The sequence below is a fragment of the Excalfactoria chinensis genome, chromosome 19 (assembly GCF_039878825.1).
Source record: "Excalfactoria chinensis isolate bCotChi1 chromosome 19, bCotChi1.hap2, whole genome shotgun sequence".
Classification (NCBI taxonomy): Eukaryota; Metazoa; Chordata; class Aves; order Galliformes; family Phasianidae; genus Excalfactoria; species Excalfactoria chinensis.
The window spans coordinates 5796354-5822072 of NC_092843.1; the positions used below are offsets into that span (position 1 = coordinate 5796354).

The 25719-nt window shown below is 48.6% G+C and overlaps 1 protein-coding gene across 1 annotated transcript in view; it reads left to right on the forward strand.

Annotated features, from left to right (window-relative positions):
* Nucleotides 1-25719, forward strand: part of NXN (nucleoredoxin) — a 47916-nt gene that overhangs the window by 6527 nt on the left and 15670 nt on the right. Inside the window, exon 2 of the mRNA XM_072353439.1 lies at nucleotides 25253-25370. Coding sequence (XP_072209540.1) covers nucleotides 25253-25370 — 118 coding nt within the window. The remainder of the gene's footprint in view (nucleotides 1-25252; nucleotides 25371-25719) is intronic.

Sequence of the window (25719 nt, forward strand, 5' to 3'; positions counted from 1 at the left end):
ATCCATGGCTGCAAAAAGCAAATCTGTGCTTCTGTGACTGTTAACCCCCCCCCCCAGCCTTGGTGAGTCTGTATTTTGAATAGGCAACATGAACAAAAGGCATGGAGAGATTATACAGGAATATACAGTCATACAGGAAATCCATTCCAAAGCTGGGCATCTAATCTGGATGCATTCCAGACTTGTGCCTTCAGCCCAGCATTGTTCCTTTCCCTTATTTCCCTTCCAGGGGAGCTGGGGGCTCTGTCCCATTGGGCTGCAGCAGTGCTGGGAATGAGGTGAGGAGTTGATGAATGGGCAGAAAGGCCAGTGGAGTAGCTCTCTTTCCCACTAGAGAATTTATACAAGTATCCAGAATAAAGCATGAGCATCTTGTGCATATGTTCTGCTGTACGACAGCTCAGCAGATCATCATCTTCAGTTTTCTGAAGAAAATGTAGTGTCTTGTTTGGGTTTAGAGTACACGGAATTAATGGAAGGGTGGAACTAAACAGACGCAGGAATGCTTTCAGCATATTCTCACGCCTGACTTTCAACACCATCAACAATTGAAATCAACAATTAATATGTAAAGAATTTGTGGTCTTTATTTAGTTTGACTGCCTGCCTGCTGCTGTTGCGTCAGAGCGTTAGTCGAAATGTTGCAATATGATCAGCCCCCTGCCCGGAGCACAGCAAGCCCTTCTGCTCTCAAAACAAAGACAAGAGAGCTCTGAGGATGCTCCTGCTCCCTGTGCTGGCATGGTGAGAACCTGGTCTGTGGAGCGAAGCCCCAAGTGCTGCACTTCAGGTGAGCTGTGCCATGGTCGCTGCAGGGCAATGAGCTGTGCTGCCAGCCCCCAGGAACACGAGTGTGGGAGCCCTTGCACTGGAAAAGCAAGCTCAAGGCGCAGCAAATCTTGCAGTGCTTGCTCAGAGCCCACGGAGTGCATGGAAGGAGGAATGCAGCAGGGTGAGTGGAGCCAAGGACCTCCTATGCTGCCTGGGGCAAGGGCAGAGACAAGTTTCCTTGGCAAAGCAGTGCAGCAGGAGGGCAGTTTGTGAGGCTGTGCTTTGTGATTTCCACCCTTGCAGGGCTGGAGCTTGTGCTGTCCAACCAAGGGGGAGAGAGTTCAGAGTCCTCTGGAAGCATTTTGTCCATCTTTACAACTGTGATTAAATGAAATGTGACTTTAAAATATGTTAATGGAGGAACAGTGCAAAGGTCTCTGGTTAAAATCGGTTTGCCAAAGTTACCAGCTTTTTATTTTGTGGCTGAGGTATTAAAAAGAACTGGCTGGTGGCATCCAGGGATGCCCAGATGTGTTGGCTGGGGACAGCTTAGAGTGACCCCATGGGGTGCTGAGAAAGGAGCCTTGTTTTATGTCTTGGTGCAAGGATTCAGGAATCTGGGTGAGAATTAGGTAATAGTTGCAGAGGAGAGTAGACTACAACTGGAACTAATTGCAACTGTGTGAGCGAGCTGCTGAGAGAAATTCTACTTCTCCCGTGTTCCCAAGAGACTTCCACTGGAGAGATGAAGTCATAGCCATTACTTCATGAGCTTTAACTCGGATGCTGATAAATGAGCTCTGGTAATTAGTGCCTGACCAGTTGGAGAGAGCGTTGCCCCTGGCTTTTTCCCCCTGCCTCTGCTTGGAGGCTGCTGCCCTCGGCTCAGGGCTGGCAGAAGGAAGTGCTGACGCCCACGGCAAGTTAATTCCCAGCTCAGCATATTCTTCTGAGCTGTCAGTGCTTTGTCAGGCGTGCCAGCTCTCAACCGGGCAGCTTCAGAGCCAAGTCACAGCAGCTTCCAGCAATTGTACAAGGCAGATGGAGCCTTGGAGAGACAGGTGGGCAGGCAGGCATGAGCAGCTCTCCTTGTAATGGCCCGAGTGCGACTTGCCAGAACATCTCCTTCAACACCCGAGCCCGTACTCTGTGCAGGGGGTGTTAATTGTACCCAGTGGTCTGAGCCCTGCTTCCAGAGCAAACAAATGGGTTCAGGATCTCACCCTCGCAAGTCGCAGCATCGCTATGAGAGTCCCTTTTGGAAAAGGTGTGAAATTTATGGTAATATGTGCTGAGGATCTTATGGCAGGTCTGAGCTGCTAAGTCCTCTAAACCTGAGCCCGCAGCTTCATTGACAGGGCCTCTCGCTTTGCTCTGCTCCAAGCTTATGGTTTCACTGCTCCAATATTTTTCCATACATGGAAGCATTCCTGCCCCAGCCTGGGCTAATCCTGACATGCCACTGTATCTGGATGTTAGCTCATTTCTTGCAGCTGACACTGTACAAAGGCTGATCTCTGAACTGGCTTTTGTTTAAATAGATTCAAGTCAGCCAGCAGAAATCTCACCCCATAGGTAAGCAGGAAAAAAGAAAGTGTGGTTATCTAGTTTTCCTACCTTGCAGGGCTGTTAGGTGGATGAACTGGTCCGCAGTAATGCTGTGCTGTGGAAATGTGTGGTATGTAAATGCCAAAGGGAACATGGCTTGTTTTGCCCAGATCTGTCTTAGTTCCCTGGCACGAGGTCCCCAGTTCTGCTGCAGCAGCTTTGCTTCCCTCTTCTCTGCTCCAAGCCCGTTCCTCACTGGGTCCATCTCTTGTCCTCACCTCTCCTTCTGCTCCCCGAGGCCCCACTCCATCCTGTGCTGCTTGGGCTGTGTTTGCTGGGTGCAGAAGACATGGAAATAGAAGAGCAGAATCCAAAGGGCTGAGTCTGAACTGCTGTTGGTTCTCCCCCACCCTCTATGGTGGTTTAGAAGGGCTATTCTGACTTCCAGAAGTGTCAGTCTGATTGTCTGTGCTATGAAACAGCCTAAACCATCTCTGCTTGATCTGCTGTTTCTGGATACAGCCCTGGTGCTCTTAGAGCGAATGGAAGGGCACCAGGCTGCAAATCCTGCCGTACAAGTAATGCCTGGCTGCTTAGCTTACAGGAATGCACTTCTTTTATCAACTGATAGCTACTGTTTAACAGGGCGAGGAGCTAGGCTGATTTTACTCTAAGCTGATGACTGTATGATCTTATTTTTAAGGGTGCTCCCTCTTTAATTCTGGTTTTTGGCTGTATGGCAGAGATTGCATTGCTGCCACATTACAAGCTGCTTATAACTACCTGTAATCTTTGTGCTCTGGGAGTTCTCTTGGTGCCAGGGGCTTTTCCAACGTTGCTGTAGCTTCTCCACTGCATGCAATGTGAGCCCGGCCAGCACTGCCTGCTGCCCCCCGCTGCTGTGCTGCACGCTCCCCAAATCGCTTCGTTCCAGGGTTAGAAAAGACCCATTTTTGTGTCCTAAGCACTGGATTTCACAGATACGTAAGGGGAGAGGTCTTAACGCCTTGAGCTTGATCAGCTAATCGGAAAGCATGGGATGTTTTTCATAGGAAGATTTGCTGCCTGGCTTTGCGGTGCAGGTTTGCACAGACATGTTTTATTCCTGTAATGCAGCAGAGCAGCTGGATGCCTCCCACCAAGATCACTGCTGTTCAGGTCTTTTGATTTTGGTGGAGACACAGAGAAGTAAATTAAATGAGTTGGGGGGTTCCAGGGAGTAGTGCAGATGGCTGGAAATTAAGGGCAGAGACTATTTAAGTGCTAATGTATGGCGTAGTTTGGACTCCTTTTGATTTAAAGGAATGGAAGAGGCTGTGTGCTGCTGACCTGCAGCTTTACTTGCACTGAGCCTCAGAGCTTTGCAGGCCACCTCTCTTGCAGTGCTTTCTTGACAGTCACTCTCATGCTTCCTGGCTGCAGGTTTAATTATTTGGTGTGACAGGAGCACGCAGGGCCCCATTTTGCACAAGGTTCCTGCACACAGCAGTCTGCTCCCAGGACAGGTTTTTTGCCTAGAGAGGCAGTTTCCAAGCCAGTTAATTGCCAGGTTATGAAGCAGAAGGGGATGGGGCTGTCCCTGCCTTTTCCTGCAGGCCAATTCCTGCCGGCTGCGTTGTGACAGTGGCTCTGGAAGAGCTTTGTCCCAGTGCCAGGGCAGACTGGGGAGAGCATTTTGCACAGCAGCAGGAGGAGGGTGGCAGCAGTGCCTTGGCTGGGATGTCAGCCTGACTCTGAACTGCAAGTAGATTTTAGTCTGTTTTAAGAACAGAATGCCCCGTGAGCCATGTGTGCTGTGTGTTGCTGTTTGGCTTTGGCTGTCTGACCCTCTTCTGGGCCCCATCCAGCATCTTTTTGATGTTCGTTCTCTGTGAGGTTTTACTGCAGCTTTCACAGCTGAAACAGTGGAGTCTCTGGTGTAAAAACTTTGCTGGGATAAAACTTGATAGGATGAGAAGCCATCGAATGTCACCTCCATCTGTGGCCATCCTGCTAATTACCAAATTAGCACCCTGAGGCATTTTGTTACCTTTTCTTCTTGGTGGTTCAAACTGGAGATCTGATTTACAGCTCTGGGGGGATGCTTCCATACAAACTGATTATCTATTGGAGATATATGGCCGATGGCACAAATCCCTTTTGTTAACAACAAGAAGCAAAGGATCTTCATAGCTGCCATCTGGGCAAGCGCATCCTGAGCTGCATCTGGCCATTGGGTCCTGGAGTGGAGACTGTCTGGAGCCAGCCCTGCAGTGAGCCACAGACCCCTGGGATGGGCACCCACCGTGTTACTGAGTGAACAGAGCAAAGAGCACGACACAGCCATGCTGCTGTTTGCAGATGGTGCCCCAGCTGAAGATAAGGAGTTTTTAGGGTTTCTTTGCCAGGAAGTAGCAGCGCTCATTACCAGGCTTAATAGTGAAGCATCTAAAAATGTGATTCATCCCTCAATCGGTGTCTGAAGGATGTGGTGCTAAACTTAGGAAAATCTGTGTATGTTTTGAACGCTTCCTCTTACGGGGTTGAGAAACCCTTGGGTGCAGCATTTGTTACTTGACTTAATTGGGATTGAAATGCCGAATGCTCAGAACATGCTGGCTCATGTCTGTGGTAGGAAGAGCTCAATTGCTCAATAGAAATGGCTTTTCATCCCGCCACACTAAAGAGAAAATAAGGTCAAACCAATTGAGAAGAAAGATTATTGATAGATTATTCTTTGTCATCTGCTCAGATTGCTGTTCAGAACCGTGGGAATGGCCTGGCAGGTACAGCTTGTGGTGAGGAAAGTCCTTTGTGTGAGACAGCAAGGCAGTTGAGCGTTGATGCTCACCCCTCTGGTATTTAGCCTGGTCTTTTGCTTGTTAATTAGTACAGCTATTAGCGCAGTTACAGAGTGTGCCTTGCCATTGGTGTTCTGTGAACTGTTTGTTAGCAGTGTTTGCCAGCCATAAGAAGAAACAGCTTTCAACCAAAGGACATGTCCACTTGGAAAAGGTACCATCAGGTGACTCACTGTCCACACTGTGTGTGCTCACAGCCTGGCAGCACCAGATCTCAGAAGGGATGCTGACAACTCTTGCTCTGTGCAAGGATATGGAGCTCTAGGAACTGAGCACTGCCAGAGAGGTGTCAAGAAGCAGCCAAGCGTGGGCTTTGGCAGTCACTTCTATTGCTGTTCTGTTTGTTTTCCCTTGTCATTATCAATGGTGTTTGCTTTGTCCAGAGTTTCCAGCCACACAAAGCATGGGTGTTGTGCAGGGTGAAGATGCAGCGGCGCACAATTCCCATTGAGGTCATATCGTGCTGTGCAGAGCCAGCAGCCAGACAGCCAATGATTCTGGACTTGTCACTTATTTGCACTTTTCCAGTGTGTTGCTTCTACCTTTGAAAGCATCTACCAGCAGAGAGATGGCTATTGATGTGGTAAGCACCAGCTGCAGCACAGAGCTTGTTGTTCAGCACATCCTGCACTTACAGCTCTCGTGCGAGTGAATGATTGTGCTCCAGCCTTCCCTGCTAAGAGCCATTGAAGAGCACAGCAGGTTCTTTCACCTTGCTGAACTAAACGTTACTAAAGAAAATAAGTTTAATCAAATCCAGACCTTTATGCAGGAGTTGCTGTGCTCTTCCCATTGCGCCGTGCCATCCCAGGCAGCACTTCCCTATTGTGCCGGTTGAGCCCTGCCTGTTTGTGGGGCTCAGAGCCCACAGAAGAAAGGAGCAAAGCCCTGGTAGTCTGCTTGCCAACCCCCCTGTCCCCCTGCATGTCCAGGATCAGCCTGGCACACCCCAGTCGAGCTTTGTTCTTGTTCAGGTATGAGCTCTTTTCTGTTCTGTTTACGCTCCACTTACCTAAAGAGCCTGGAGCCAGATGGTTTTCCTGCGGAGGATATAATTTCATTGGAGAGAAGCAGGGGTTTGTAAAACAATCCCTGGAATTAGTGGCACCTCAGCTCCTGCAGGGTCTCCCCGCCCCCTTTTCTGGAATCTTATTTCTGTTCTTTGAAAGCTGAAATTTCCATTGCTGTTGATGCCCTGCCAGGCACTCTAGCAGGGTTACTTTCCCTTGGATGCAGTTCAAGAAACCATTGTTCCTTTTCTTTATCATTTGTCATCAAAGCGAGAGGAGTTTTCCCTGCACTTCCCTGCTGCCTCCAGCACTGGGGAGAGCAGACGGCGTGGCTGCTTTTCAGACCTCTGACACCAGAAACACCAATTTGAAAAGATTTCGGTAATAGACAAGTCAAAGCCTTCATATCCTCAAGAAAATATACTTCAGTAATATAGAAAATATGAAACAAAACGTGCTCAGGGTATTGGCAGAGGTCTTGCTGAAAGCCCTCCTCTCCACAGATGAGAAGATCTGAAGGTGAAGACTTCATCCAGCACTGTGTGTGTGTGTGTTGGCTTTATTGTATTTCCCCTGGGTTTAGGATTTGGGCTAACCCCTCTGTCGTGATCATAGCGTGTAGATTGTAAAAAAAGAGAAGTATGTTTAGGAAGAAGGAAGGCTACAGTTTGCTTTGTGCTGCATGCAGGAGGAGCTGGCTGCAGGACACGCTGCTTTCTAGCTTTGATCTTGGTAATGGGTGTGATTTAAGTATACTGCTCTGGTTGAACACATTTGGTGGTGTCTGCTTCTGCACGTCCACTTGGATATCCCTGCCGTCTCCAGATGCCATTTCACATTGGCATAAGGAAACTACAACAGTGGCCTTGGGTGGAGGAAGAGTTTTCCTAGAGAGAATATAAAAGTTCTCTGAGTGCTCAGAGGAAATGCATGAGCGTTACTGACAGGAGAACTGGCTGAGCAAGTTAGCAGTGGGTTTGAGATAATAGCTCTGTGGCTTTTGTCTACCAGAGCTTGAGCAGTATTTGATGTGCAGACATGTTTTCAGCCAGTTTCTCATAGTGAAGGTGTTGGCAGGTCTGTCGTTAACACTCCCGCCTTTAGGCCAAACTATTGAAATTTCAGGTTCTGCTTGAATCTCATTTCAAATGGTTTGGAAGGCTGCAATCTGATGGGCTGAAACATCTTGTCCAACTCCAAACCTTATTAGAAACGTGGCCAAAGCCAAATAAGCGGGAGGGCAAAAAAAAGCAGTAGAATGGAACCAGAAATGTGCATCCAATTTACGGTATTCCTCTGCAACCTTAATTCAGCCCCCTGCATGCATTACCATTCAGTCTCTAATTATGGGATCCCGTCCTGCTTTTTTCCATGGCACTCCTGCCCTTGCTGCTCATGCAGGGTGTACAGAGCTTGGGGAAGGAGACAGAAGCAACCCAGAAGGGGATGCAGCGGTGTGGGACGTCTGCTCTGGATGGTGCAGCATTTGGGGTGAGCTGTGGGAAGCGAGGAGGGATAAAGCCATGGTAAAGGAGCCTGGAGCCCTGCTGGGCTTCTGCCATAGGGTTCGTGTGCAGCGTGGGGCTCTTCAGGCACAACCAGTGCCTTTATTTCATGGGTCCCAATTCCAGGGCTGCTTTAGGAGGGCTGCGTGCTCCTGCTGCAGATGATCTCATGGGAAGTTGTACGTCAGACATTTAAGGCACCGCTCGCTGCTGTTTATTTTATAAAAAGCAAGCTGGAGGCTGCTTCTGGAACTGCCTCTGTGGCTCTTTTCTTCAGCTATAAAGCGGAGGTGTTATGAACACAGCTCTCTAGGTTTTACTGAAAATAAATGTACGGTCCTTTGAGAAGTATCCCAGCTCTGCAGTAGCAAAACGCCTTCGTTTTTGCCTTGGAGCAGCACATGAAAAATCTGAAGATTGCTGAGCAGCAGCACGCGGTGAACAACTGGAAACAGCTTTTGCTTTCTCAAAGCAAACGTGAGTGGTACCTTGCTTCTGAGCTCAGCACTGAGTGCATCAGGGCTTCGTGCACACGTGGTCTGTGTCCATGCTGTAAAGATCATTCACAAGTGCACCAGAGTAAAGCTATAGAGAAAACTTACTTCCAGCACATCCTGCCTGTTTAGGGCTTGGCAACCTTAATGCAGCCCTACAGATATAATATGGTATAAATTACAGGGCTGGATGAGTGAGAAGTTGTGTGTGGAGGGTACGGGCATAGCTGTGGCACACCTTACAGGGAAGCTTGATCCCGAGGGTGGTAATTCATTTGCTTCTCTGACCTGTAGCAGAAAGCGGGATGGTTTTGGACCCTCCAGGAAGGATCCTACGTGCACTTGAGGTGGCTGACGCCAGATGTCTGCTCCTGGCATACCGGCTGTGGTGTTTGTTTCATCTTTAGGCTGGGCCATTGCTGCATGTTGGAGCCTCGCTTGCAAAGCAGCTCATGTGTCCATCGAAGTCAGAGGTTGAGGAAGTTATTTTTTCTGTGGTTTTCTGGAACTTTATGCTGTCATCTGTCTCTAAGGAAGATGTGACGCACAATGGCTTTGCAACTATGCAGCTTGACGGAGAGAAGCACAGCTGCTGATGCTGTCATAGCAAACCTCTCACCAGAGTATCCTTAAGTTGAGGGGCAGTCCGTGTTTCTCCTCTTTCATCCCAATCTCCTCTCATAGTGTGGGTTAGGAGCTGCAAGCTCTGTGCAGGAGAAGCAGCATTGGCCATGCTGCTGGTTGAAGGGCAGCACTCAGCTGTGCTGCTCCAGGGCTACGTGAGGTTCTGGGCTCAGTGCTCTTAAATTAGCAGATGTTTTCAGGCATGCACAGGCAAAACCTTGCTCTCATTCATTAATTACAAAAATTCCTGGCAGAAGCTCGGTGTGAGTCAGCTACAAAAAAATTACTTAGGAAAAAGAAAAGTTGATGGTATAAGGCTGAATTTAGCACACAAAAAGGGATGTCGGGGCTTTCTGTAAAAGCCAATTAGCCCAGCATATGCATGTATGGAGAGAGAGGCGATGGGAGAAGCTGGGAGGGGGCAGTTGGAGGGTTTGTCCTGTGCCCTGCAGCTGGTGGTGTGCAGGGATGGATGGATGGATGGGTGGGTGGATGGATGGATGGATGGATGGATGGAGGGGTTGTCCTTCCCATGGCCACAGAAGAGCTGGTGCTGCCCAATGAACCAGAGCAAGGCAGGCTCTTCCCTGCAAGCTTTGAGGCTGAGCAGGAGGCTGTTGCCCCATTGGGGTTCTGTGTTTGCTTTCACCTCATGAACAGCTCGCTCAGAGCTCTGCAGTGGCCAGAAAAGCCTCAGACCTTAACAGGTCTGAAATGATCTGCAAACAGTGCAGTGCATTTGCAGCACGGTCGGCTAGAGACGTTGCGTTGGGTTTGGTTTTTTTCCTCTATAGAACTTTGGATTTTATTTTTGTTATGAAAACCACACAACTAATTTCCCTTGGAATCTTTTGCAGGCGTCTGTTCTGAGTGTGTTTTGGCCTCACTGTCCATTGCTGGGTTTGAATCCCAGTCCCAGCGGTGAGAAGTTTTAGACTGAATGCCAGTTGTATTTTTTTAATAGAATCGCAGTGTCCGCCTGTGGGGTTTAAACCAAATATCCTTCACTTTGGATTTCTCCTGCAAGTAGACGGGATCCAAAGGATATGCAGCCAACAACAGTGCTTTGGCAGGGATGCAGCATTTCCCCTTTGTCAGTAATGTCTTTGTGTGTGTTTCTGTAAGCTAGCATGCACTGCCTGGGTCCTGCTGCTGTACCTGGCTGCTGCAATCCCTGCAGGATCCATGTGTTGTTCTGGGCTCCCAGTGGGAGGTGTGTGCAGTCCCCAAGGGCGAGTGGTTGAAGGTTACAGTGTGGGGGTGTGGGCCCAGTGTGGTGTGATGGTCCCAGGAACACTCAGTGGTAGCAGTTGATGTTAGTGTGGAGGAAGGTGGGGGTATAAAAAGGCTCGCATTTGGAGTGGGAGAGGGAAGCAGGATTCCTGCAAGAGGTTTTTTTTAGCTTCTTGAGGCTTCTGAACCCAAAACGCCATCTGTATCCTGGAGGAGGTTTGTATTTATTCCTTGGAATCCAGAGTTTGCAGAGCATGTGCTGGCCATGCAGAATCTCAGCTTTGCCATAAATCTGCTTTTTGGCAGTGCTTGTCAAAATGCCATATTATCCAGATAGGAATAGATAGGGGATTAAAACAGAATCCTTCACTATTTATGGACTGCCTTTGGGAATATGCTGTATTATTCTTTTGAATTGAATAAAAGGTAACCACAACAACCTGCTGCACGTGCTAAATCTTTTCAGTGACCCTCCTTAGAGCTGTGGAGGGGGGAAGGGGGATGCTTTGAGAGATTCCAGCCCGCAGACCTGCAGCCATGTGCGTGGTTCAGACCTCAGCAATATGCCACCTGCTGAGTGCCTGGGAAGCGCAAGGTAGAAAGCCTAATTCAGAGCAGAGTTTGGGACGCGCGCTTGGTTTTTGCACAAACTGGTTTAAATTTCTTTTGTAAGTCTGAGCTTAGAGGAGATTAATCACTTGGTTCTGAGGGGGAGGTGTGTAGTCTGACCCCTTGTGCCAGTGGGGCTGCTGGCTCTTATGGCCAGCAGGAGCTGACCCCAGAAGTCCCTTCTCCTCTGGTTGGAAACTGTACGTGTAGGAGATCAGTGTTGCACAGCAGCTGGCCCCATTTGAGTTTCTCAGGGAATTTTCTATGTTTGGGTGTTTGCACGATGTGCTGAGCCCATAGCAGCCCCTGGAGCACACATCTGCCTGCTGCAGGGCAGGTGGGAGCGCTGCAGCAGAATGCTGTGGAATGCTGCTTTCCCTTACCAATATCTAAGTCTTGTTTGTATTCAGGAGCAGCAGGTTTACCTGCATGGGGAGCACACCTTGCTTCCCTCGTGGTCCTTTTATCTGTGTATGCTGAGAAACAGTCAGACCTGGAGTACCCGCTTGGCCAGCACTCGTTCTCCTTCACATGCCTGGTTAATTGGATAATCTGCTTGGCCTTGCCTTTCTGTTTACCTTAGCGTTTGTTATGACAAAGAAGATGGATTTTTCCTGGCTCTCGCATGTACTGTATGTAAACCAACAAGATGCAGTACATGGGTCAGCGTGCAGTCTGCTGCCAGCAGGGAATTGGGGCACTCGGTGCTGCGCTGTCAGTGTTTACTCACTGCCTTGTGCCTGTGGTTTGCATTACACCTCCGCAGCTCGGCTCCTCCACGTCCCCAGCCACTCACTCACTAGCACACGCGGGGCTGTTCCAGACAGCTTTTTTTTTCCATGGAAATAGAGGAATCTAGGAGAAGAGCTACAGCTAAGCCTTCAGTGTCCGCCAAACCCTTTAGACTCGGTGAATTCTTGGAAATGAGAAGGAATTTGTCTTCAGCTGCGTTCATTCTCCACTTTTAGTCCAATCGAATCGTCCCTGAATCTCAGGTCAGTTTTTGCACAGACTTTCCTCGTTGTCTTCTTGAATCCTGAGTTTCTCAGCTCTTACAACCCACCCAGGGAATTCCTTTTCTTTTTTTCCCCAAACCTCTTCGTTATGGGTGTTTGTTGTAATTTATCAGCACTAGCTTGTCAGTAGAGGCTTGGAATAAAAGGCTTTGTGGTGTGCTGCTCAGCTGGCTGTATAAACATGAAAGCACCGGGTCTTTAACTAGCTGGCTCACACGGCTTTTCCCTGCAAAGCTTTTGCCAAAACACTTTGCTAGATAAAAGGGCTGCTGAGAAAGACCAGGTCACTAACAGATTGTCTGCAAAGGAGGATAACAGTTGATCTTTGTTTTAGTTTTACTTTTGTTTCTTTTAACTTCTCAGGAAGAGCAGGGACTGAGTATGAATCATTTTCATCTCTTGGTCAGAAGGGTGCTGGGCTGCCTGGCAGGAGCTGGTAAAGGGGAGCCCAGCTGCATCTCTGCTTCCTGGCAGCCTTATCCCAGCTGTGGGGCAGCAGGGCATGGGGGGATAAGAGGCTCACCCAGCCTTGGGCTGCTCCCTATTATATAAGTTGTGGGGCAGGTCAGGCAGAGCAGGTTGTACTGGTGCTGTGCTCCTCTGAAATAGGGGGGTCCTCTCAGACAGCCAGTGACAAGTTACGCCTGGCCCTGTGCTTGCTGCAGTGAGAATGAGGGAAGCCTTGTTTAGGTTGTGATGACGGTGCATTGTCTATTGCAGAAGGACACAGCAAAAACTGATGTTCCCAAGGCTTTCTTCCAGGCATGTACTCTCTCAGTCTGAAAGAACACATCCATTTCCACTGCAAACCATGCCACCAGCAAAGCTAAATCTTTCGTGCCTCTTCAGCATTTACCAGGGAAAGAGAAGTTTGCACAGCTGTTGGGGAGCTGTTTGGAAGAAGTTACAACTCAGCATCTCTTTGATCTGGCTTCTTGCAGCGTGCCAGCTCTGCCTGTGCTGTGCCAGTCCCTGCCACAGCCATCTCTTGGTGCCACCAGGCTGCAGAACCAGAGCACGACCTTCCCCAGGAGGTACACACAGAATTGTAGGGGTTGGAAGGGACCTCTAGAGATCATTGAGTCCAACCCCCCTGCCAAAGCAGGCTCCCTACACCACGTCGCACAGGTAGGCGTCCAGGCAGGTCTTGAATATCTCCAGAGAAGGAGACTCCACCACCTCCCTGGGCAGCCTGTTCCAGTGCTCCGTCACCCTCACCGTAAAGAAGTTCTTGCGCACATTCGTGCGGAACTTCCTATGCTGAAGTTTCAGCCCATTGCCCCTAGTCCTGTCCCCACGCACTACTGAAAAGAGACCAGCCTTGCCACTATGGCTCCCACACTTCAGATATTTATACACCTGGATCAAGTCCCCTCTCAGCCTTCTTTTCTCAAGGCTAAACAGACCCAGTTCCCTAAGTCTCTCCTCATAGGGGAGATGGTCCAGGCCCTTCACCATCTTTGTGGCCCTCCGCTGGACTCTTTCCAAGAGATCCCTGTCTTTTTTGTACTGGGGAGCCCAGAACTGGACACAATATTCCAGATGAGGCCTCACCAGGGCAGAGTAGAGGGGGAGGATCACCTCCCTTGACCTGCTGGCTACGCTCTTTTTAATGCACCCCAGAATGCCATTGGCCTTTTTGGCTACAAGGGCACACTGCTGGCTCATGGACAACTTGTCGTCCACCAGGACGCCCAGGTCCCTCTCAGCAGAGCTCCTCTCCAGCAGGTCTTCCCCCAACCTGTACTGGTGCATGCAATTATTTCTACCTAGATGCAAGACTCTACACTTGCTTTTGTTAAACCTCATCCGGTTTATTACTGCCCAGCTCTCCAGCCTGTCCAGGTCTCTCTGAATGGCCGCACAGCCTTCAGGCGTGTCAGCCAATCCTCCCAGCTTCGTGTCATCAGCAAACTTGCTGAGGGTGGTCACTATCCCACGTGGAGCTGGGTACTGCTGGTGCTGCAGGCTGAACTCCAGTTCTGCTCAATTGTTTGTGATGGGTTGAGCACGGTTGTTGCAGAGCCCTGCCAAAGCACGATGCTGTTTAATAGCAAAGTAGCTCCAGGCCCAAACAAGTTTCATGCTTCCTGCTTCCCTTCCCCAAGCTCCTCTTTAAATATCTGAGCTGGTGACTTATTGCCTTGAGTTTGCTGAGCTCTTTGAACTGGAATAAATGACAGGCTCTGGGGATGAGGTCTTTGATCAGGCACTCACCTCTCACCTCTTCGGGCAAGGCTTTGAGTCAGGTGTGGGATTAAACGCACAAGGTTTGGTGCCCTGCAGGTCACGTCCTGAGCAGCCTGCAGAAGCTGGATGGTATTTGCAGAAGCTGGCTTGGATTTGGGAAATGTTGAGTTTTAGATCCCGGTATCATTCTGAGGGTAAACAAAGGACAAAGCAGTCTTTGGGTAAGAGGCAGTGCTGTGTTTGTGTTTAGACTTTAGGATTCCAGGGTCTTAGTTTGTTCTTTTTTATGCAAGATTTCATAGAGCGGGGAAATATTTCTGCATCCTGTGTCATGGTGAAGTGCAAAGGGATGGGAGTAGGGCTGGCTCTCACGTGCCTCGTGTCCATCAGCAGTGCTTATCACTGCTCTGGGTAAGTTGTTCTGCTACTTGTGTGAGCAGGTCCTCCCTGTCCTGCCTCCTGGATCAGCCTCTTGTAAATGATAGAAAGGTTCCTGGCACCGATCTCTTTGCATAATGTTCTCTTAATGTTTTTATTTCGTTAATGAGTGTCTGAAGATGCTTTATTGGAGGGTACACACTCTCAGTGTAGCTGGGGAAGATGCAGGTCGCTCATGTTTGGCTCAGCAAGCCTAGGTGCAGATCCTGGGGGAAGTTGCTTTTCCATCCCAGGGAGATGCTTAGTATCCAATGCGTGGGGCTCCCTGGGAAGGCTGTAATAGCAAGATTTGGACTGTGAAGCAACAGGAGAATTCCCTACAGAAATACATTACTGCTATTTTACTGTCACTACCTCTGTTGGAACAGCCCCTGGTTTCCTGCCTTTGTAGCATCCCTGAGGGGACAGAGGTTGCAGAAGCCACATGACAAAACAGGGCACATTGGGATCTCTTGGTGCTGTTTATTTTCTGAAAATCTGAGTTGGAATCAGAGTTCGAGCCTTGGCAGGGCAGAGACCTTTCTGACTGTCCCACTGATGGCAGGGTTACCATACATCAATCCCAGCATCAGGATGTCCCCAAATGCCTGACCTGTATCTCTGTTTCATAGTCCCTGTTGGTTACAGAGTGGTGTTTTATGATGATAGGGTCCCAACCCCATTTAATCTGCTTCTGACTGTGATGATGTTGTTTGGCGTTAGGGCAGATTTAACAGTGATGCATCCAGAGCACTTTGTCCTCATGGTCCCCAGTGGGACTGCAGAGGGCTGGAGCCCGATCCGAAGCTGAACGAGGTCTAGGGGTTTCCTGCTGAGCTCCCTCTGCAGCCAAGCCAGTGCTTGGAGGTGAAAATTGAGCAGCAGCTGCTGGATAATGAGCCCCTGGATTTGAGAATTTCTCCTCTCTCAAAGGGCCAGTGCAGGGCTATTGCACAGTGCAGCTTTGGGGTGGCTGTGGGCAACTCCAGCAGGATGTGTGTGCATGGTGGGATGGCTGTCCCAAACTTCCTGGCCTTTGATGTGCTGTGTGTGTAATGAGCATCTGCCCTCTAAGAGAAAACAGATTGGAGTTATAAATTTGAAAAAAAAAAAAAAAAAAAGAGGGAGCAATTTTGCTTAATCATTTTCACACAGATCTGCAGGCATTTCTATGAGAGTGAGCAGCATCTGGTTCAAGAGTTTGGGCTGCTTTGAACTCTCTTGTAGCTTCTGCAGTCTCAGGCAGATGCAATGATGCTCCAGATGCTGTTCCCAGCAATCAGATCAATGACATCCTTATTCAGATTTAAATTTCTTAAAGAAGGAAAGAAGTAGATCACACTTTTGAAGATTACCTGAAGTACTGGGGGTCTGCAAGCGGGTCTGCAAGCATTTCTTCCCTCTCTTACTGGAGTAAATGATTTCCCCATTTACAGGCACCATTTAGGAAGCAGGAGAAAGTGAGCTGCCTCCTCATAGGTACATATGTTCCTCATAGGTACCTAGGTTCCTGTTCCCTCCAGGTTCTTGTCATTGCATGAAATATGGGGATTTTTGTACTTAACTCAAAGATTTCACTTTAGGGAGAAAAGATGTAATGCAGCAGTGCCCCTTTGTGCAGCTTGCAAAGCAGGCTATCCTCATGTGCAAACTTTTGCGTGTGGGGGGGAATTCATTCAGTGGCAGGCAATGTGCTTTTGGGATTTGATTTAGGCTGGGAAGAGTCAGTGGCTGAGATCACAGCTGCAGGGTTTTCCTTGGGATGCTGTGGGATGCTTTGGTTGTCCTGGAGGGAAAGTTTCTGATTTTTTTTGCCTATAAAAGCCCCACTGGGCAAGAGAAGCACCCACACCTCATCCCTCACAGAGCTGGTGCTTGTTCAAAGTCTGATGGCTGCACAAGATACAGAACAAAACTTACAAAATAAGCCACAGATTTTGTTCTCATTAGTGTAAAATCATAAAATCTGGGTGTTTCTGATGTTGCTAGAGAGAGAAAGAGAATTAACTGGTGGTGAATGTAACCAGAGGATACTTAAAAGGCAAATTGTTCACATACTTTCTTTAAAATTTGCATGAGTGTAGTAAAAGGTCATCCTAAGTGCTGAATCTGCTCCTCAGATACTCGCCTGCTGGCGGCTGATTGCAAGAGCCTGTTGCTAAGTGTTCCTGGAAACGGAATAAAGATGAAGCAAGATAATTGAACAAGAAGGAGGGAGAGGGGGAAAAAGCTTGGAGCTAATAGTCTAACTGCGGAGCTGCCAAACGAGATGAATATGTCGGAGTTTGACTCTGTGGCTGCATCTAATCAGCTCTGACTGAGGGCTGGGTGGGAGTGCCCAGCCTGGAACTTCATGGTGGAGCCTTGGAAGGAGCTGCTCAGACGCCAGCAGCAGATCTGGTGCATTTCCCAAAGCTCATCCAACTCCAAGCACGCTGCTTTCTAACGTTTAGTTTAGAACGGAGAGAGAGCAAAACAGACTCTGAAGATGGTTTGTGTTATTTCTGTGTATAAATCTGCTGTTCCTGCGGTGTGCATTTTGTTAACCTGGGCTCTTTATCTAGACAATCAGTAAGCACAAAAACCAACAGGACAAAGCAAAAACACAAACAGATCCGGGCTGAGCAGACAGCTGCAGCTCCAGGTGACCTCGGAGGGGGTTTTCCTGCTGGTTTTGCAGCAGGCTCCTTCACGCTGTGTGAAATAGGGGTCAGCCTGCTTGGAAAAGCACTCCCTCCTCAGGATGCCCAGTTTGTCCCAAGGCTTCAGCTTGTCTCAGGTCAGTGGTTTGCATTTTTGGAATCAAACCCCAGTGCAGCTCCTGTTTGTTGCTGAAAAGACAAAGAAGCAAAACTTCCTCAGCTGTGGTATTTCTCTGGTTGAAGCTTTTGTGGAAGTGCAAAACTTTCACTGTCTCCGTGGATCGATTTCTTGGAAATAGTTTTAGGAACTGTTTCTGGAGTGATTTTTATCATCCCAAAGCATTTTACAACCTCTGAATTTAGTAACAGCTGAAAGACAGCCACATCTGAGGGAGGCTGCTGCCAGTGCACAGCAGCATTAGGCATTCCATAAAGGAACACACGCTTGGCTCTTTTTTTTTTGTGCAGAATCCTCCTTATTGTGCCAAAAAGGCAAAGCTGTGCTCTACCATTCATCCCCTTTGGGTTCAGAGCTCAGTGGCATTGCGGCACACCGAGCAGGCTGAAATCTTTCCTTCTAGCTTCCAGCTGGGTCTGGCTGTTGGAGGAGGTAATGAATACTCTGCATCTTATCTGACATTTCAACTGTCCCCGTGGGATTCATGGTGTCATCGGTTTCTGACAGCGGCGTCTCGTTCCTGGCAGGTTCCCTTTGCACCGTGCTCAGTCTCTGTTTAAAATAGCAGCCTGGGGAGAAGGAGGCTGCTCAGTGGAGTCGGTGGTGGGGGATTGGTGTCCCAAATGCCATGTTGTGTCTGCACACTGACTGATGGACTCCCTTCGCCAAGAAACCATCAATCTCGTGACTTCATGACTCAAGCCAGGATGGAGCTGGAGCTTCTGACCTTGCTACTGATTTATCACTGCTCCTTTTCTTCTTTTTAATTGGTTCGGCAATCTCAAAGCATCGCTTAAGGCTGAAAATGGAGATTTTCAACCCCAAGGGCAGCCCTGACCTCTTGTCAATGGGTATGAGATTGTGGTCCCCAGCCCCACTGCTGGGTGTTGCAGGAGGGCTCCAGGTGCCATGCGCAACTGCAAAGCAAAGCTCCACTCCGTCCTGTTCCGCATTGCTTTCTGCTTCTACTCTTAGCTGATTCTGTAAAGAACTAGAATAGAGGGTTTAATGGGCAAGCCTGTCTTATAGAGGAGCAGTCAGGTGAGGAAAGGGTTTCTCTTGTCCTCTGTACACTGGCTTTTGCTGCTGTTTTGGTATTAGCTTAGCCAAAGCTGTGTTTAGGGTTATTCTGGTCTGTTTTTTAACATGTGCAGTTGATTAATTACTAATGCTGGCCTCGCGGTTGCATTTTCGTATTTAGACGTCACTGCCTTGGCTCCTGTCGGGTTTACATTTCCAACCTGCAGCCTTACTGAGGAAGGATTGGATTTCAGCTTGGGACAGAGGAGGAAAAGGGGAGTGCAGCAAGCCTGCACTGTGCATCCTGCTGCAGCTGCTGCCTTGAGGTGATGGCTGAGCCCCAGGTTACCGCGTGCTGTCATTGGGGCTGGTTAACTGTAGAATACTGAGATCAGAGTATGGTTGCAGAGTGAATTTCTTGGGGAGGCTGCAGTGGATGTGATTGCAGTGGATGTGATTGCAGTAGATGTGATTGCAGTGGCTGGACCCAGCGTGCTGTGATCACTGAAGCTCCTGCAGGAAACTATTTTCCCTGTGTCCCTTTGACCAGACATTAGCATAGGTGAAGATGCCACGGCTGGACAACCTGATCTTATTGTAGCTGTCCCTGCTCATTGCAGGGGACTAGATGACCTTTAAGGGTCCCTTTGCGGCTCAGATGGTTCTGTTATTCTATGCTACAAAATGCTTCTTCTTTGCTTTGGTAGCATCCTCATTCTTCAGAGGCCATGTGAGCGTGGGAGCGGATGATGCTGGTCTGTGGGGTGTCCTGGGGCAGCTCATGGCATCCTGAGGCTGTGGCTGCCCCGGGTTCCTCACAGCACCAACAAATGCTCTATTGTCTTCTCAGCCAGGGTGTTTTTCTGTTTGTTTGGTTTTTTTTTTTAAATCTGATTGTGTGAAGTTCCCTTTCGGATTAAGTGTTAAAAACAAAACAGAAACCACACCAATACCTCATTGTGTTTATTAAACAACGACAAGATTCCGATATCCCTGCCGATTTAAAAGGCTTTTGTGTTTGGTGGGAACTCTATCTAAACTTCAGGCTTTTCAAAAGTGTTTTCTTTCTTGATGATCTGGGATTGCAGGGCATTCAATGTCCAGATTACTATCTGCACTGCATACTGGCTGCCTTCAACTGAACAGTAGCAGCAAAAACGAACGTGACCGATAGGAAATGTGTGCTGCAATGCTGAGGTAACTTTGTCAGCCAGCCTGCTCCAGATGATAGATGAGACCTGGGACCAGGAGAGACTCTGAACTTGTATTTGACGTCCCAAACCAACCACCCCACCCTTTCCCTTTCCTATAAACGGATGGAAAAATAGCCCTTCCCCACAGAGAGAGAGAAATTATTATTTTTTCTTATTACCTTTATGTTTACATAGCTGTTTCTTACTTAGTGCTAGTCATCTGGGGGCATAATTTATAGGGGCCATGTATGATACACTTCTGTGTGTGTCTTGAATTTTTCTCACAAACATCAGAACTCCCTCCATCCTCACTGCTCTTTGTGCACGTGTCCTGCTGCCTTACTGCCAGAGCTCTGCAAATGGGATGACAGAGAGCTGGCAGAACAGAGCTCGATCAGAAAGCATCAAGATCAGACCCTTTGGCTGCCGGTCTTGGCACGTGGCTTGTTTGATGGGTGTGCTGGGACCGTGAGCAAAATATCTGGAGATACTTGGGTATGGACCTCCTGTTCAAAGGTAAACAAAGTCATGCACGTGAAGAAAAAAGCCATTTTTCGTGGGGAATGCTTGCAAGAATATCTCCTGGTGTATGAAGCATGGATAGAGCAGCCTGTCTTACAGCATCCTCCCTAAGTAAGCTGTGTTGTTATCTGGGCATTCAGACAGGCGCTGCTCTGCCCTCCGCTCCCTGAGCACAGCCACTCATTGAGGCCTGTACACAGGGCAGACTGTGGCTCCAAGCCCCGAGGCTTTGCTTGCCATAGATCATGTTAACTGCTCTTAAGTCCTGCTCAAATTAAATGTTTTCATATCAGATCTGGGTTGTGGAAGATCCAGTCTGTCAGCCTGAATGTGTGTCAGGAGGAAACGAGGCAGCTTGTGCTCAGAGTCTGGCATGTGCGCCAAGGGCCTGGCAGCCATATGCTGCTCTGCCCCGACAGAAAATGCTCAGATCTCAGCCGCCAGGGCTGCTTCATCCTGGAATTATTGCAGTAAGTGGGACACTTGGTTGGGAGCACAAACATATGTTATCACCTTGACGAAGGACAGCAGGGTGACAGAGGGTCCAGGTGGAGCTTTGATGCAAATCCCATTGGGACTTAATGTGTGCAAAGAAAAGCTTGGCTGCCCGTGGCCTTGGGATGGGGCTGGTGGTGGGGACAGCTGCCACGTGCAGAGCCTTGTGATGGTGGTGCTGGAGCAGTGACTGGAAAGCAAGAGTGGTCAGAGAGAGGAGAATGGAGGGAACGAGGCAATGGGAAGCATAGGGTTGTGCTGGCTGAGCTCCTCCTTGTTCAAGAATTTTGACCACTGCACTCCTTGGAAACCCATAAAGACCAGTCCTCTGCTGGCAGGGGCTTGGCCAGAAAACCCTAACGAAAGGGATTCCTTCCACTTCACCTTGGAAGCTATTTGGCCTTGTGAGTAGCAGGAAGGAACAAAATCTGCAGTGTGATGGTGCCAGGCTCAGGGGTGAGGCAGCCCCACAGCTTGGAGAGGGGCAGCTCTGACATGCAGACTTTGGGGCTTTGGTTTTTGCTTGCACAGCTCACGCAGTTGGGCTGCAGCCAGCAGAGGAAGTGCATACAGTTGCATTTACAGCAGTCTTGTTGACTGCAATTCCAAATCCTCTCTCTTTGTTTTATTAATGGAGGAGACAACATCTCTCTCCCCATTGTGTTTTGTAATTAGGTTTTCATTTCCTTTTCGAGAGAAACAGCAGCACCACAACCATGAATTTATCTCAAGCCCACTTGTTTGGTCTCCTGTATGACAAGATCAGACCCTGGCAGGCACCATCTGCCCTAAAACTCTCCTTCCTAAGCTCAGCTGAGTTTTGTTCCCTCGCCATGCCCCCTTCCTCCAGATTGGAAGGGAAGGGGAAGCCTTCTCTTGAGCTCAGCCTGAATCGCTGGGACAGGCGTTAAGTGGATTTAAATCCATGGGGCAAGGGAGCTGCCTGTTGTTCTGCAGCCTGTTGCTCTTTGCAGAGCCTGGGTGGCCCCTGGTGCTTGTAAACCCTTTAAGGCACGCTGTAAAAGCTGTGATTTAACATGAAGAGTGAGCCAGGACAGAGGGTCCCTGCAGCGCAGGGCGGTGGGGAATGAGGCTGGCGTGGGTTCTGAGGGGCTGCAATCTCCCCACTGTCCCTCTGCCACAGCAGGTTTCCTGGTTGTTATTCTCATTTGCCATAGGAACTTTAGTCACTTTAAATGGCGTGTGTTGGTCAGCTTTGCCTCCTGGTTCACGCATCTGTGAACTGATGTGCTTTGGAGTGAGGAGTGGGGAGGAGAGGAGGAAATCCAAACAGGATTAGTTATGGTATCCGTGAGAAATAACGGGAGCTGTAAGAGGGCTGCAAAACATACAGAATTAATCTTTCTCTTGCTGTTGGCACAGGCAGGTATCGTTGAAAGCTCCCACTTCTGGCTGGAGGCAGCTCTTTAAGCTATGGAGGATGGAAGTGCAGCATCTGTTGCAGTCCCAGTTTGCACAGCAGTGGAAAAATGCAGCTACCAGGGGACTGGTGAGCAAACCTGTGATAGCTGTGCTGCATCCCAGTCCCCTCGTGTTGCACCGCTAACAGTTGTGTTTTATCTTTGCCAGAGTTAACCACTACATCTCAGGGTTTATGTTCCTAAGTTAATGCGACCAGGGCTGATAAATCAGTCAGCACAACCAGAAATAGCGACCTGCAGCTGTTAGGAGAAGGAGTTCCCTTTCCCAGCAGTGTGTATTGGAGGGGATTTCATCTGCTCCGGCCAGATTCCAGCCGTTTTGCTGTGAACAAAGAACAGCGGTTTGCTAGCGGGGAGACCTCTGGTTTGACACCTTTGTTAGGAAAAATTACTCCAGCATGTCTCAAGGTGAGACATTTCCAAGTCTTCCAGGGATGAAGGATGTGGCACTGGTGTGGAGAGCTGCTTGTGACCGACGTGGATACTTAGGACTGCTGTAGTGCCTGCGGTCTGAGATCACCGTCACCTGCCAGAGGGTAACAAGAGCTGGTTACAGCATAGCTGGTTACATCCCTCTTCAGGTCCCAGATGGCTAGGACCCTCAGACCTCAAGTAATAACTGGTGGTTCTAAAGTCTCTCACAGCTGGTTGTGGATGGAGGCACGGAGAAGCCCCAGGGCTGTGGTTTCCAGCTCTTCCAGCATGGCGTGGTGACGCTTTGCGTTATGGATAAGGTTACTAGTGGAATCCAGTGACTGTTTTTTCCACTGGACTGCTTGACTTAACCACCTGCACAGGAGCCAGATCGGTTTCTGTAAAGCCAATCAGCCTAAATGGCATCTTAAGAGAGGCTCCTTTTCCAGCAAGCGTTTGGGGTTGAGTGTTGAGTTCAGCAGGCGTGCACAGTGATCAGGAGTGAGGAGCATTCAGAGAGGACCAGCTGATTTCAGGCTGAGCAGTCCGTAGATTATTTCCACATCTGTGTTAGCTTTGGCTTGATCCCCCCAGATTTGCAACAGCTGTTGGGAAGCGGAGCAGAGATCCCCTCTTTAAATGCACGATCAAATCCTCCGAGTGTGGAGTGTGTTATTTCTATGTCATCCTCTTCAAGACAGGAAAAACAGCTTTTAAATGTTGCTGAGGCAGCACTCAGCTCTGCTGCTGAGCTATCACCCGATCTCCCTGCGGTTTCAGAGCCAGTTGCAATTTGTGTTCTGCATCCCACGTCTCGCCCAACACTCGGCCCTTGGAGAGGTGTACATCTGCATGTCTTTGCCCAGGTACCTGCACAACAGCTGCTGCTTTTCTCTCGAGCTCACCTTCCTGCACATCACTGACATCCCATGTTGTGCTTGGAGAGTGACCAGCTCCCTGGATTTTTGTTGTTTAAGATACCTAAATGATGCCAGCGTGCCTCTGTTGTCTCTTGTACTTTGGTTATCCCGTGAGGGTATTGACAGCTGGTTTGAGGGCAAAAGCAGAGGTGGCAGCGAGTGCCTCCAACATAGCACAGTGTGGTCTCCTCCATAAAGTGTGCAGGTGGAGAATCAGAGGGCATTTGAATTGCAGAATTAAATACGTGAGAAAATGATTGAGCCCATTTCCCATCCAGGCTGCGTCCCTTCAGGTCTGACCTGCAGTGCAAGGAACCATTAGGCTCTGGAAGGCTGAGCCTGTGGGAAGGGCCATCTCCATGGGGGTGGTGATAAATCTTGGCCGTCATCCTTCAGAGCATGTAGTTCTCATTTCCAGTCAGCTTTCCTAATGCACAGGAGGACCATCAAATCAGACTGCTCCAATGTTAACAGTGCATTCATGTGCTTTCTGATACAAGCATCAAAATTAATATGGTTAATGCTTTGGGAGCATTAATTTGCAATTCAAGGCTTTTATATCTGGCCTTAAAATGGCAACTTGATTCAGGTTGTCCTACAGGCAGTTGTATGTTTGTTCATCTGTGTCAAATAGTGGCGTAAATGACAGCTCCAGGGGTGTCTATAGCTGAACAGCCTTTCTTCAGCGGGTGGTTTGTGCCCAAGCTATTAATGTTGCATCCTCAGAAGCCCCCAAGGTGGTTCCTTGATGGCAGGTCAGCTGGAGACTGAGGACCAACAGCCAGGTGTTTGTGCTCTGTCCGTCCCAGCCAGAGTGGGTTTGATTTGGTTTGGTTTGGTTTGGTTTTACCCCCTGCTCCGGCTGCTTCAGCCCCTTCCTTGGAGGCAGTGAGCTGATCCTGCCAAACCAAACTGCTACAACACACAGCAGTGCCCTAAGGGAGCTGCTTTCCATATACAAAAGGCTTGGCGAGATGAAGTGAAATGTAAGCAACTCTTTGAGGAGAACTATCCAATTGCTAGTTGTAATTTCCTCGTTGTTTGCAGCACCCTATTATGTGCTTGTGATCCTTATAAAGAGCTTTCCCCCCACCCTTTAAACTTCACAGGACTGGATTTTACCTTCTGTGGTTTGACCACACTCACTGCAGGGGGCTGGTTTGCATTTAGTATCTATTTTTTTTCCTTCTATATGCCCAAAGCTATTTGGTTTGTGAATGAGGATTATGAATGAGTTAGCTTCTCCCAAGAAATGTGTCTATTGGAAATCCAGGGCTGGTGGGCCAAGCACAGAACCATATATTTCCTCTAGATCCTGGTAAATGGAGATCAGTAGCATCTTCTTTGATTGGTGTTAACACTTTCCTTCAGAGCCAAGAGGATTTGGAATACACTGAAAGTGTGTTAGTTCTTGTAACTCACTCAGATAGCTTTTATAAAGAGATGTTGGAAGAACTATTAAATATAGTGCCAGTGAAACCTAAATGTGCTGCGTGGACTCAGGTGTGCTGTGGGAAGCAGCTGCAAAGCAAAATGGCCAGGAGACAGCAAAATCTAGATTGGGACTTGCAGTGTGCAGCTGTTCCAGCCTGCAGGGCTTTTGTTTGGGATGGGTAGAGGACTGCAGCCAGGCTGGCAGCATGCAGTGCAGCCCCCAGTCCAATGCCAAGCCCATTGAGTGTGTCCTGGGAACAAAACTAGGAAGCCCCAGTTACAGCAGAATTGTGTTTCCGTGTGTTGGCCTTGTTTTCAGCATGGCTGTTTCTTGGCAGAGGTTATTAAATTTACTTAATGAACATTGAAATTGGAGAAGAGAAGCAGCCAGGAAAGCATTACAAATTGCTTCAGAGCAGTGGCATTAAAAGTATTTGTGCTTACCATATCTTCTAAACAAAGCCCTCAAAGCACGGTACAGGGCTGGTAAGTATTATCCCCTTTGACTTGCAGAGAGGCAGATGTGGTTGAAGAAGCCTGTACCTACATCCCCGTTCAAGCCTGCAGCAGGAGGCAGGCAGAGTGCAGCGGCTCCAGCATTGTCCTGCATCAGCTCTATTTCTTTGCTTATCTCTGAGCCCTTGTCTAAAAGATAGTAATGCCCCAAGGTCTTCCTGTTCACGCAGCCAAACTTATCTCTTTTCTCTCTTCTTCTCCCCTCCGTCTGCGTTACAGCTGAAACTGTGGAACAAATACAGAGTCTCCAACATTCCTTCCCTGATATTTATCGATGCCTCTACTGGGAAGGTGGTTTGCAGGAATGGCCTCCTGGTAATCCGTGATGACCCAGAAGGTAAGACCTGGAGTTGTATGTCCTAGAAACACAGGTATGCAATTGCCTTGTGATTTTAGCACATTCTCAATTGCCTTGGAGGTTGAAAAAAAAACAACAACAACAAAAAAAGGAAACAAACAGCTATTGTCATACTTGACTAATCAAGGCACTGTATTATTTTCAGTATAACATTTTCTGCATCATTCCTGCCAGATCTTGTGTTTTGGTTTTCTTGTGGAGAAGAACAAAGACTTCCCCTCCAGGTTTTTTTGTCTGAAGTGCTAATGAGGAAAAAGACTGAGTGAAACACAAAGTTTAGGTTTTCTGTGATGGAAGCACACGGATAGACCCTGACTTTCTGCACCTG